Raw genomic sequence first — 13,199 nt, forward strand, 5'->3', positions numbered from 1 at the left:
TGAGGGTTTTAACGTAACCTCAACGATGACAACCTAGATCCTTTTCCTGGGCAGTGATTCCTAATGTGGAACTCAGCATCATATAGCTGTAGTTCGGGTTCCTCTTTTGCACATGTATCACTTTGCACTTGCTCACATTAAACATCATCTGCCATTTTGACGTCCAGTCTCACAAGGTCTTTCAATTTTTCTTAATCCTCTTGTGATTTAATAACTTTGAACAACTTGTGTCATCAGTAGATTTAATTATCTCACTAGTTATTCCCATCTCTAGATCATATAAAGGCAATAGAACTAGAGGACACAAACGGGGGTTGCAGGGAGGTAAACATAGGAGCAGTACTTTTTTTGTGTCAGTATACACTAGTACAATGTACTGACACCTTTTCTTTTTTTTTTTTAAACTGCGTCTCTCAATCTCTGCCAATCGCCATCGCTAGTGGATTTGGTGGCTTTGATATTGGATTTAATTGAGTTTAAAGTTTTACATATGATTTCTATTGAGCACCCAAACTAAGACTGGTGTTATCTTATTCTGGACTCCTGAGCAAGGCCAAAACTTAGACCATTCTGTGTAAATGCAATAGTGATTGTGGTGTATCACATCTGCTACTTATTGTAGACTAAAAACAAAACCAAAAACTGTGGATACAGATGTTCTGGAGATAATTTATTAAACACTGACATATAAAACCATGAAAATTCAATTAAAAAAGTACAATGCTCAAAAATATAGTGATGAAAATCCACCCGGACCCTACACGGTCCATGTTTCAGCGAACACGCCTTCCTCAGGAGTCCAATGGTTTGCAACCTCACATATAATTTGAAAACTTCATCTACCTAAACTCACTAACAGCTGAATATAACCTCATCCTTGGAGACCTAAACCTACACCTAGAAGACACAACCTCCACACCAGCAAATAACTGTCTATCCTTCCTCAATGCCTTATCCTTCCAGATCCTAAACCCACAAACCACTCATGAAAAAGGTCATCAACTGGACATTGCTGCCTTCATGTCTCACCAACCATCCAATCCAGCAATCCAAACTCCTAACGGAACATGGTCCCCATCCCTATGGTCAGACCACTACATTTATAACTTCAACATCAATTGGACCAAAACCAAACACACACCTCAATCAAAAAAAACCACATATACCTCACGCAAACATATCGACCCAACCATTTTCTGGTCAAATGTAGACGAAACTATCCAAGACTGCGACCCAAAAAACTTCATCTCCCACTGGAAAAATGTATCCACCAACATCCTGGATGATCTGGCACCCCTACAAACCAAAACCAGAACCAGCAGGAAATCAGACCAATGGTTTGATAATGAATTACTCCAACTCAAAAGACAGTGTAGAAGATTAGAAAGAAAATGGAGAAAAAAGAACCAAGATCAAACAAAAACCGACTGGAAAAAAATCAACAAACAATACAAAAATCTACTAAAAGATAAGAGGAAAAGCTACTATACTAATCTCATAGGCACGGAAACCCAAGATTCCAAAAAAATATTCCAAATCCTGAAAGAATTAACAGACACCAAACCATACACTACCACCACGAACACACCTCCACCATCACCCACCCTCTTAGCAGAACACTTCAAGAACAAAATCACCAACACCAGAGCCACACTCATCCTTAACCCATCCCATCAAAATCCAATCACAATCCACCCTACAGGAAAAGAGGCAATCGCAGCAGACAGAATTTGGACTCAATTCCCTAACATACAATGGTCAGAATTCAACAAATTCTACAAAAAATACAGCCATGCCTCCTGTGACCTCAACCATTGCCCCTCATATCTCCTTACCACCTCTAGTGTAAAATTCCGCACCATAACTCTACAATGGATCCAATTCACGCTCACAGAAGGCACATTCCCTGCTGACCTCAGCGAAATTGTCATCACCCCAATCCAAAAAGACCCAAAAGCACCACAAAACCTCCCATCTAACTTTAGACCTATAGCCTCAATTCCGCTATATGTCAAAATTATAGAAGGCCTAGTAGCCAAACTCCTCACCAATTACATAGAGGACCATAACCTACTCCACCCCATGCAATCAGGCTTCAGAACAAACTTCAGCACAGAGACACTACTAGGCTCCCTTATGGATACCGTCAGACAACAACTTAGTACAGGGAAAAAAATGCTACTCATACAACTGGACCTATCGGCGGCATTCGACCTAGTAGACCACAACATCCTTCTACAGATCTTAGATGCAATAGGCATCTCAGACAAAGTATACTCCTGGTTTGAAGGATTCCTAAAACTCAGAACCTACAGTGTAAAATCAAACAAAGAAAAGTCAGAATCCTGGTCAAACCCCTGCGGCGTACCACAAGGATCTCCACTATCCCCTACCCTCTTCAATCTCTACACTGCTTCTCTAGGAACGCATCTGGATAATCTAGGCATAACCTCCTATAGTTATGCGGATGACATCACCATCCTCGTCCCATACGATCACTCTAAACCTACCATGACAGACAAACTTCACCAAACACTTGAAGCAGTCACAACCTGGATGGAAAATCAAAAACTTAAACTCAACCAAGACAAAACCAAATTCATCCTCCTAGAAAATGACAAGATCCAAACCACAACCATCCTAGACATAAACGCAACCAAATATCCCATCCAAACCACCATAAAACTACTAGGCATGACCATAGACAGATGCTGCACAATGCAACCGCAAATAAATAAAACAATTCAAAAATCATTCGCAATCATGAGAAACCTGAGACAAGTCCGAAAATTCTTTGAAAGAACACAATTCCAACTTATAGTACAATCCCTAATACTAGGTATATTGGACTACTGTAACATACTCTTCCTTCCATGTCCTGCAACCACGATAAGACAACTCCAAACAATCCAAAATACAGCTTTGAGACTCATCTACTCATTGAAAAAACATGACCACATCACTGAAGCCTTCATCAACTCACACTGGCTCCCAATCCAAGAAAGAATCCAATTCAAATTCTACTGCATATTATTTAAAACCCTACACGGAGACAGCCCATCATACCTGAACAATCGCCTCATCCAAGCACCCAGTACCAGACACAGAAAAAACGCACTCCCCATTCATACCCCCCCCAATCAAAGAAGTAAAAAGAACAAAACTACACGACGGCCTCCTAGCCACTCAAGCCGCAAGACTGGACAACCAGATCTCCAACCTTCTGATGACCACCCCAGACTATAGGACGTTCAGAAAAGAAATAAAAACCACACTTTTCAAGAAATTCCTGAAACAGCAATAACAACACGACCTCTAAATGCTCTTAAGATCTACAACTTACCTCTCTAGCTAATCATTGTAATTATGTCTTTTTTAAATTAACCTTTTGTAATCCGCCTTGAACCGCAAGGTAATGGCGGAATAGAAATCCCTGATGTAATGTAATGTAATGTAATATAAAGAATTGGACTGAAAACAGTCTATTGTCTTTAAACAAGTGAGCAAAGAACACCGCAGACAAGCTGAAGTAGCAAAAATATGCCCATCCGCAGTAACCATTAACTCTCTCCTTATTGGCTATGGCTCTTAACATTTGCATCTCCTCTTCCTATAGGCTAAGGCTATTTACACCTGCATTGTGAGGTCATAGGGCTTTATGGATATAGAAACATTGTAACATGATGGCAGATAAAGCCAAATGGCCCATCCAGTCTGCTCATCTGCAGCATCCACTATCTCCTCCTCTCCCTATTGGTTAAGGCTCTTAACATTTGCATCTCCTCTTCCTATAGGCTAAGGCTATTTACACCTGCATTGTGAGGTCATAGGGCTTTATGGATATAGAAACATTGTAACATGATGGCAGATAAAGCCAAATGGCCCATCCAGTCTGCTCATCTGCAGCATCCACTATCTCCTCCTCTCCCTATTGGTTAAGGCTCTTAACATTTGCATCTCCTCTTCCTATAGGCTAAGGCTCTTTACACCTGCATTGTGAGGTCATAGGGCTTTATGGTTATAGAAACATTGTAACATGATGGCAGATAAAAGCCAAATGGCTTATCTAGTCTGCCCAACAAAGAAAAATGGGGAGACCCAATGACCACAGTGAAAACAATCCACCGATGAAAACAAAAAACTGTGGATACAGATGTTCTGGAGATAATTTATTAAACACTTACATATAAAACCATGAAAATTCAATTTAAAAAGTACAATGCTAAAAAATATGGTGATAAAAATCCACCCGGACCCTACACGGTCCGTGTTTCGGCGAACACGCCTTCTTCATGGGGCCAATGGTTTGCAACCTCACATATAAAGAAATGGACTGAAAACAGTCTATTGTCTTTAAACAAGTGAGCAAAGAACACCGCAGACAAGCTGAAGTAGCAAAAAAATGCTACTCCCCATTTTTCTTTGTTGTGCTGCACTTATTGTAGACTAGCCATATTGTTGGATTTCACTTTTAATAAACTTTTCATCCAGAATATTGATTCCACAGTTTTTTCTCTTTGTTTAGGTTTACCTTTTTTCTTTAGAACTGTTGGGTGTTTTTCTTTGTTGTTGACCAACGTGATGGAAAAATAAAATGTTCGGACAACAAAGGTAGAAAAAGTGTTTCATTTTAAATGTATTACCTGGAATATGTTAGCTTTGGGATACGTGCATTACAGATACAGTATTTACATTGTGTTCAGTGGCTGACAAGACAGCTAATGGGGGGTGAGCAGTGGCCCTGAACCCAAAATAGGTGGGCATTAAGAGCTCCTTTTACTAAGCTGCGATAGCGTTTTTAGCGCGTGCTAAACCCGCACTATGTGGCTAGAACTAACGCCAGCTCAATGCTAAGTGCGCGTTAAAACCGCTATCGCAGCTTAGTAAAAGGAGCCCTAAATTTTCTTCCCACCATGCCTCTTGCCCAAATGCAAAATAGTAGGGCTACACTTTGATTAATTGCGATTAATCATGATTAAAAATTTTAATTGCATAAAGCGTGTCCCCCCTCACATTTCTTTCTATATTCGTACAGTGGCAAATGTAAACAGCAGAAGTAAATTTTCAGAACCGACATGTTTTAATTACTAAAATGAAAATAAATCATTTTTTTTACCTTTGTTGCCTTGTGATTTAAAGACGGAACAAAATGATTAGAAAAATAAAATCAAAAGTGCTTATGCACCAGTTAATCAGGGTCTTATGATGGGAGAACTTAGGCAGGAATTCAAAGGGCTCAGACTTACAAAAGAGAAAGATGCTCTGTTGGCTCAGAGCTTAGGCTGCTATTGCATTTTATTTTAAAATTGGTTTAATTTTGTTTTATTGTGTTTTGAATGTGTTCTTATTGGGTGCTGCTATAGTTATGTTCTTCTTATATAGTATTTTGTTATGTTCTTATGCTTAGAAGCTGCTCTCAACCTTTGTGAGAAGAATGGGGAGAGTGTGGCGCAGTGGTTAAAGCTCCGACCTCAGCACCCTGCGGTTGTGGGTTCAAACCCACGCTGCTCCTTGTGACCCTGGGCAAGTCACTCAATCCCCCCATTGCCCCAGGTACGTTAGATAGATTGTGAGCCCGCCGGGACAGAGAGGGAAAAACTGCTCGAGTACCTGAATAAATGCATGTAAACCGTTCTGAGCTCCCCTGGGAGAACGGTATAGAAAATTGAATAAATAAATAAATAAACTGAGAATAGATATAGAAATTAGGAAAAAAAAATGTAGCTGCACTACTTTTGTGCGGTGTTGTGGAACTTGATTCTCCAAAACATCTGTAATCCTTGCCATGATTTACTGTCTCGATTACTAATTTATTGCCAATGTTTTTTCTCCTATAGATAAAAATTTTGATGATGAAGACTCTGTGGATGGGAACAGACCTTCATCAGCAAGCTCATCCACATCTTCTAAGGCCCCCTCAAGCTCCCGAAAAGGTGTCAACATGGGGACTGCACGGAGACCAGGAACTACAACACCTGGAACAAAGTTGGCAGGCAAGTTAACTGTCTGGTGTGATTGAGGGGGGGGGGGACATCAGTAATCTCCACAGTAAATTATTGCTAGGTCAGCTGGTGGAATTAGAGAGTATTATTAAGAGACCTAAACTAAACTAAATAAGTTTGTATACTGCATCAACTGCCTAAAGATAGAACTTGGCACGGTTTACAGGAAATTCAATAAATGAGGGAAGGACATAATAAGAAATTAGAGGTTATGAAGAGGATAGCTAGCTTTACATTTTAAATATTTACTGAGCTATGTTCTGTTACATATACACAGGAGTCCTTTCATTAGGTCAGGGGTCCCCAACCATAGGGTCGTGGACCAGTACTGGGCTGTGGGCTGTGCCGAATTGGATCACACTGAAATTTTTATTTTATTTTTTACATTAAAGGCAGTACCTGGGTTCTGGCCAACTCCTTCCTCCCAGCCGCACTTCTCTTCACAAAGCTGCTCCTACACGCTGCCTGTGGCTGACCCAGAAACTTTCCCTTTAAGCTTCTGGGTCAGCTGTGAGCTGCAGTTTGTGAAGATAACCATCGTCACAACAAAAAAGGTGGAGGTTTGGCTGCAATATTTAAAGAATCTCTATTAACACAAGTGGATAAGTCTACAGGCAACGCATCTATTGAATATTTACAATTTTCCATACAAACAAAACCAAAAACGGATGTACTACTAATTTACTTGCCTCTTCCGATAAATTCTGATAACATTACCCACCTTCAATCCTTACTTTTTGAATTTGGTAGCTCCACTTTAAATCCATTAATCTTGGGAGATTTTAATATCCATTTTGATGATCACAACAACAGCTATACCAAAACAATTCTTTCTCATATTAAACAATTAGACTTATGTTCATTAACACAACCAACACATCAAGCTGGTCATACTATTGACACAGCTTTAATATCAGTATCTGCAAGAAACAACTTTTCTTTAAATTGTTGCCTCCCAGTCCCATGGTCAGATCATCACCTAATTTCTTTAGCCTATACTAGTCCGTATATCAAATCCAATATTAAACAACAAACAATCACTTTTAGGAATTTTAAAGAATTTTCATCAGAGTCAATACAAGTAACACTTAAATTAGATTTCTCTGAATCAGTCACTAATTCAATAGATGATTTAACCAATCTTTGGAATATGGCCATACAATCTACCATAAATAAACTTGCACCAGTACAAAATAAAACCATCTCTGTTCGTAAAATCCGTAACCCTTGGTTTACTGCAGAACTCTTACTTCTTAAAAAACAATTAAGATCTCTCGAATGAATGTGGAGGAAAGATAAAACCCAAAACAATTTACTAACATTCAATGAACATTCGAAATTCTATAAAGCAAAAATAAATCAAACCAAAATGAAATACTATTCCAATAAAATACTAAAAGCTAAAAATCCTTCTCTTCTTTATACCATCCTCAAAAATATAACACCGAATAATAAAAAAACAATATGAATCAAGTAGTACAGTTCCCACTGCTCAAGAACTTGCCGACTATTTTACTGAAAAAATTATCAACATCAGGAAAACATTTAAAAATAACTTACTATTTTCAAAAGATCTTGAACAGGTTAATCCAGATTCTCTATCTTCTAAATGTTCAAAATTTAAAATACCTAGTTTAAATGAGATTGAAGCTACTCTAAAAACTCTGAATATCAAAGGTTCTAAAGCTGATCAAATACCACTACTAATTCTTAAACAATATTTTGACATCTTTGGACCTTTGATTCATATATTAGTTACCGAAAGTTTAAACCAACACACTGTGCCCTTGGATTGGAAAAAATCATACATCCGTCCCATTATTAAAGATAAAAATATTGGTCACAATGATCTATCCAATTATAGACCAATATCTAACATCCCCTTTTTAGCAAAATTAACAGAAAAAATTGTTTTCAACCAAATTTCAGAGTTTGTAGAAAAAATTAACGTGTTACATCCGAATCAAACTGGTTTTAGACAGCACCATAGCACGGAACATTCCCTGATTGGCATGACCACTTCTATTCAATATTTCTTAAATCATCATCAATCGGTGCTGTTAATCTCTATTGATCTTTCAGCAGCATTTGATACGATTGATCATCAACTTCTTCTTAGCAGACTCCAATCTATTGGGGTCACAGATGAAGTTCTTGCTTGGTTTACATCTTATTTCAACGATCGCACATCCACAGTTCTTTTCAAGGAATCTTCCTCCAAACCTTCACAGATTGCATATGGGGTCCCCAAGGATCTATTCTTTCACCCTTACTTTTCAATATTTTTATTGCACCACTAATGACCTTATTCCAATCTGTAGGCTTTCATGTTTTTGCCTATGCTGATGACATTCAGCTATTGCATCCTCTAAATCAGGGGTGCCCAACGCGTCGATCGCGATCGACCAGTAGCTCAGGAAGGCAACTCGAGTCGATCGCACTCGTGTTGCCGTCCTGATCTACGGGCCGATCAGCCTTCCTCTCCAGTGTTCTCCCATCTGCCGCTGCTGAACATTTAAAAAACCCCCAAAAAAACCGGCTTGGAGATTTCAGCCCCTAGCGAACTTATGCTCCGGGCTCTAACGTGTGCGTGCAGGCTTCTCTTCTCTTCCCTCCGAAACTGGAAGTTATGCCCGGGGAGGGGGGGGGGGGGGAGAAGGGAAGCCTGCACGCACATGTTGAGAGCCCTGAAGCAAGCGTTCGCTACGGGCTAAGGCGGGAGACATGTTAGTGAAGCATTTCCTCTTCTTGCTGCCGGGTCCTGCCTACTTTCTGTTTCCGCGAAGGCAGGACCCGGCAGCATTTCCCCCAACAGTTCCTCGCGATGCTGGTCGGCCGAAGAAGGGAGAGGTTGGGGCGGCGTCGGCTTTTGGGCGTGTTATTGGCGTCGGCTTTCGGGCCTGTTATTGGTGGCGGTTTGGGTCCTGGTCCCAGATGGCAGTTTGGGTCCCCGATGGCAGTGGCAGTGTCTTGGGGGAGGGCAGGGAGAAAGAAAGAAAGAAAAAGGGTAGGCAGGGAGACAGAAGGAAAGAAGAGAAACAGAAAAAAAGGAAAGGGAGGCAGAGAGAAAGAAAGGGCAGGGAGAGAGGAAGGAAAAGTTGGGGGAGGGAATGAGGTGTGGAGGAGAGGAAGCATACAGGCTGAAAGAAGGGAAGAAAGACTGGATGCACAGTCAGAAGAAGAAAGTGCAACCAGAGACTCATGAAATCACCAGACAAGGTAGGAAAAATGATTTTATTTTAAATTTAGTGATCGAAATGTGTCTCAATTTATATCTGCTGTCTATATTTTACACTAAGGTCCCCTTTTACTAAACCGCAATAGAGTTTTTTTAGCGCAGGGAGCCTATGAGCGTCGAGAGCAGTGCTGGGCATTCAGCGCAGCTCCCTGCGCTCTAAAAACTGCTATCGTGGTTTAGTAAAAAGGGAGGGGGGTATATTTGTCTATTTTTGTATGGTTGTTACTGAGGTGATAGTGCATAGAGTCATCTGCTTTGACCTCTTTGAAAAACCCTGGAATAGGAATGATAATTAACATTTTCTATGCGTACAGTGTGTGTTGTGTTTTTTTAAAATTTTATTGTTGGTAGATCATTTTGACTTGGTCATTTTAAAAGTAGCTCGCAAGCCCAAAAAGTGTGGGCACCCCTGCTCTAAATAATAATAATATATCTGAAATCTCAGCGATTAATGAAAAACTTGATCAAATTTATCACTGGCTGGATACAAACAGATTGGCACTTAACATCAAAAAAACTAATGTCATGCTTTTTCCATGGAAGGATAGTTTCCCTCTTGTTACTCCTATCTCTATTCAAACCTCCCCCTACAATCAGTCAAAAATATTAAAATTTTAGGGGTAATTTTCGATAACAAACTTAATTTTCACGACCATATTAGTAACATCATGAAAACTACCTTTCACAGGTTACGTAAAATTCGCTCTATTTCTAAATTTCTATGTCCCAAATCACTTAACAACCTGATTCACTCTTTGGTGATGTCTAAAATCGACTATTGCAATTCTCTATTTAAAGGAATTGCTTTACATGAAATAAAACGTCTTCAAATTATACAAAATGCATCAATCAAGCTAATAACCAAATCCAGAAAATTTGACCATGTAACACCACTTCTTAAAAATGCTCACTGGCTTCCAGTTATTCATAGAATAACTTATAAACTTTGTATAATCACCTTCAAAACCCTCTATAATATGACCCCCGCTTTTTTATTTAAGTTATTAATTCCATATTCTGCAAGGAGAATTTTAAGATCTAACGAACAAAACTTATTGTCTATTCCTTCGCTGAAAATTATAAACACAAGACGACAATTTATTTTTTCATGTACTGCACCACAGACTTGGAATGCCCTCCCTATTTCTTTAAGGGAGGAGAAGGAATTTGGAAAATTTAAAAGTAACTTAAAAACTTTTCTTTTTAAAGATGCCTTTGCAAACTAATTTTATTATATTACTACCCTACTTTATTTTATTATATTTTTTATCTGTTACCCTCTTGTATTTTTCCTTATTGTCTTTTCTTTACTTTAATGAATTGTATTTCATCCCTCCTCACCTAATGTTAAGAATATGTTAAATTGAGTATAAGTTAGTCCTTTTTATGCATTCGTATGTATTGTATTGCCACCTACAAATGTAAATTTTAATGTGTACATCGCTTAGAAGTTTGATTAAGCGATTAATCAAGAAACCTAATAAACTTGAAACTTGAAGATAAGTGTGACTGGGAGAAGGGAGCTGGCTAGAACAGGTAAACACTCATGGGAGTGAGGCACAAACTTGGAACACAGAATAGAGGGAGGGAGGGACATGAGAGAGAGGAGGCGCATTGGGACACAGATGGAAGGAAGGGAGCATCCCTCCCTCTCTGTTTCCCATATTTTCCTCCTCTCTTCCCTATCTCCTCGTCTGATCTCTCTTCCCTCAACACTTCCCTGTTCCAGCACCCACTTCCCCCACCCGCAGATATGGTATATCCCCACCCCCCCTGCCCTGGGTCCAGCATCTCTCACTTCTTCATCACCCCCCTACTGTAGTCTTCCTTTGGTTGCATCAGCAGTCAAGACAGGCTGCCTCTGGCCAGCCCCACAAGCCTTTTCTTTGCCACTTGTCATCTATGCGAAAACGGGAAGTTGCAACAGAGCTTCTGGGGACAGTCAGAGGCAATTTGCCTTCATTGTTGACACTGCCATTGTAACACGTGAAGGAGAGGGATATCGGGAATGGAGAAGATGCTGTGCTACATAGGTGGTTAGAGAAATGGTTGGAAGAGAGAAATACAGTCAAACCTTGGTTTGCGAGCATAATTCGTTCCAGAAGCATGCTTGTAATCCAAAGCACTCGTATATCAAAGCGAATTTCCCCATAAGAAATAGAACATAGAAACATATAGAAACATAGAAAGGTGACGGCAGAAAAGGGCTACAGCCCATCAAGTCTGCCCACTCTACTGACCCACCCCATTAAGTCTGAGTGCTGCTCGACCCACGTAGGGATCCCACGTGGATGTCCCATTTATTCTTAAAGTCGAGCACGCTTGTGGCCTTGATTACCTGCGTCGGAAGTTTGTTCCAGTGATCTACCACTCTTTCTGTGAAGAAATACTTCCTGATGTCACCTCTAAATTTCCCTCCCCTGAGTTTGAGCGGGTGCCCCCTTGTGACCGAGGGTCCCTTGGGAAGGAATATATCGTTTTCTACCTCGACACGACCTGTGACGTACTTAAAAGTCTCAATCATGTCACCCCTTTCCCTGCGCTCCTCTAGAGAGTACAGCTGCAATTTGCCCAGTCTTTCCTCGTATGAGAGACCCTTGAGTCCAGAGACCTTCCTAGTGGCCATTCGCTGGACCGACTCAGCTCGAAGCACATCTTTACGGTAATGTGGCCTCCAGAATTGCACACAGTACTCTAGATTAGAGAGTTGCGCGGGGACAGAAATCCCACCCGTCCCCACCCGTCCCCGCCAAAATCCCACCCATCCCCACCCGTCCCCGTGAGGAATCCCTCCGTCCCCACCCGTCCCCGTGAGGAATCCCTCCGTCCCCACCCGTCCCCGTGAGGAATCCCTCCGTCCCCACCCGTCCCCACGAGGAATCCCCTCCGTCCCCACCCGTCCCCGCGAGGAATCCCCTCCGTCCCCACCCGTCCCCGCGAGGAATCCCCTCCGTCACCATCCTTCCCTATAAACTTCAGAAATAGTTATTTTATTTAATTATGCTACTGAATTAAAGGCTCTGGTAGAGACCCATTTACAAATAAGCAAAGAGACTATTAATTTGGAAATATTAATTGGGAAGAATACATACTTTGTAAATGGGTTTCTACCAGAACCTCTAATGTAAATATAAAATATAAATACTCAGCTGATGAGAACCCACAAACTGTCAGCTGAGGACTTCCTTTGCAGTTGGCCTGGGGTCCCTTTTGCCAAGCTTGGCAGGCAGCAGTAGCGTCCCTGAGTCACAGATGCTGGCACCTCAGTGGCTCATGGATGCTGCCAGCGACTGCTGCGCTTGGTGGAGGGGAGTTCTGACCATCTCTAGAGGAGGTCCTCTGCTGGCGGTGCTTGGGGATCCCCACCAGTCACAGCAAGGGCCAACAAGTACTTCAACACTGTAGAAATAAAACCAGAAATGCATTTCCTTTTCTTTTGAACACAAAATAAAGATATCTGCCATATACATTTCCCAAGGCAGATGACTCTATGCAATGTCACCTCGGTAACAAAATACAAAAATAGACAAATACACCCCCTCCCTTTTTACTAAACCACAATAGTAGGTTTTAGCACAGGGAGTTACGCTGAATGCCTCGCGCTGCTCTCAATGCTCATAGGCTCCCTGCGCTAAAAAACAATATTGCGGTTTAGTAAAAGGGAGCCATAGTGCAAAATATAGACAGCAGATATAAATTCTCAAAACAGACACATTTTGATCACTAAATTGAAAATAAAATCATTTTTCCTACCTTTGCTGTTTGGTGATTTCATGAGTCTCTGGTTGCACTTTCTTCTTCTGACTGTGCATCCAATCTTTCTTCCTTTCTTTCAGCCTCCTGTATGTTTCCTCTCCTCCAGACCTCATTCTCTCCCCCAACTTTTTCTTTCTGTCTCCCTGTTCCCCCTTCTTTCTGTCTCTCTGTCTGCCCCCTTTCTTTCTTTCTCCGTGCCCTCC

The 13,199-nt window shown here is 40.9% G+C and overlaps 1 protein-coding gene across 11 annotated transcripts in view; it reads left to right on the forward strand.

The window, feature by feature from the left end:
• The window catches only part of CLASP1 (cytoplasmic linker associated protein 1), a 506,270-nt gene that overhangs the window by 177,373 nt on the left and 315,698 nt on the right, over positions 1–13,199 (forward strand). For all 11 annotated transcript variants that reach the window (XM_033944379.1, XM_033944384.1, XM_033944387.1 and 8 more), the window contains exon 9: positions 5,838–5,993. In XM_033944379.1, coding sequence (XP_033800270.1) covers positions 5,838–5,993 — 156 coding nt within the window. The remainder of the gene's footprint in view (positions 1–5,837; positions 5,994–13,199) is intronic.

This window comes from Geotrypetes seraphini, chromosome 5 (genome assembly GCF_902459505.1).
Source record: "Geotrypetes seraphini chromosome 5, aGeoSer1.1, whole genome shotgun sequence".
NCBI classification, from domain to species: Eukaryota; Metazoa; Chordata; class Amphibia; order Gymnophiona; family Dermophiidae; genus Geotrypetes; species Geotrypetes seraphini.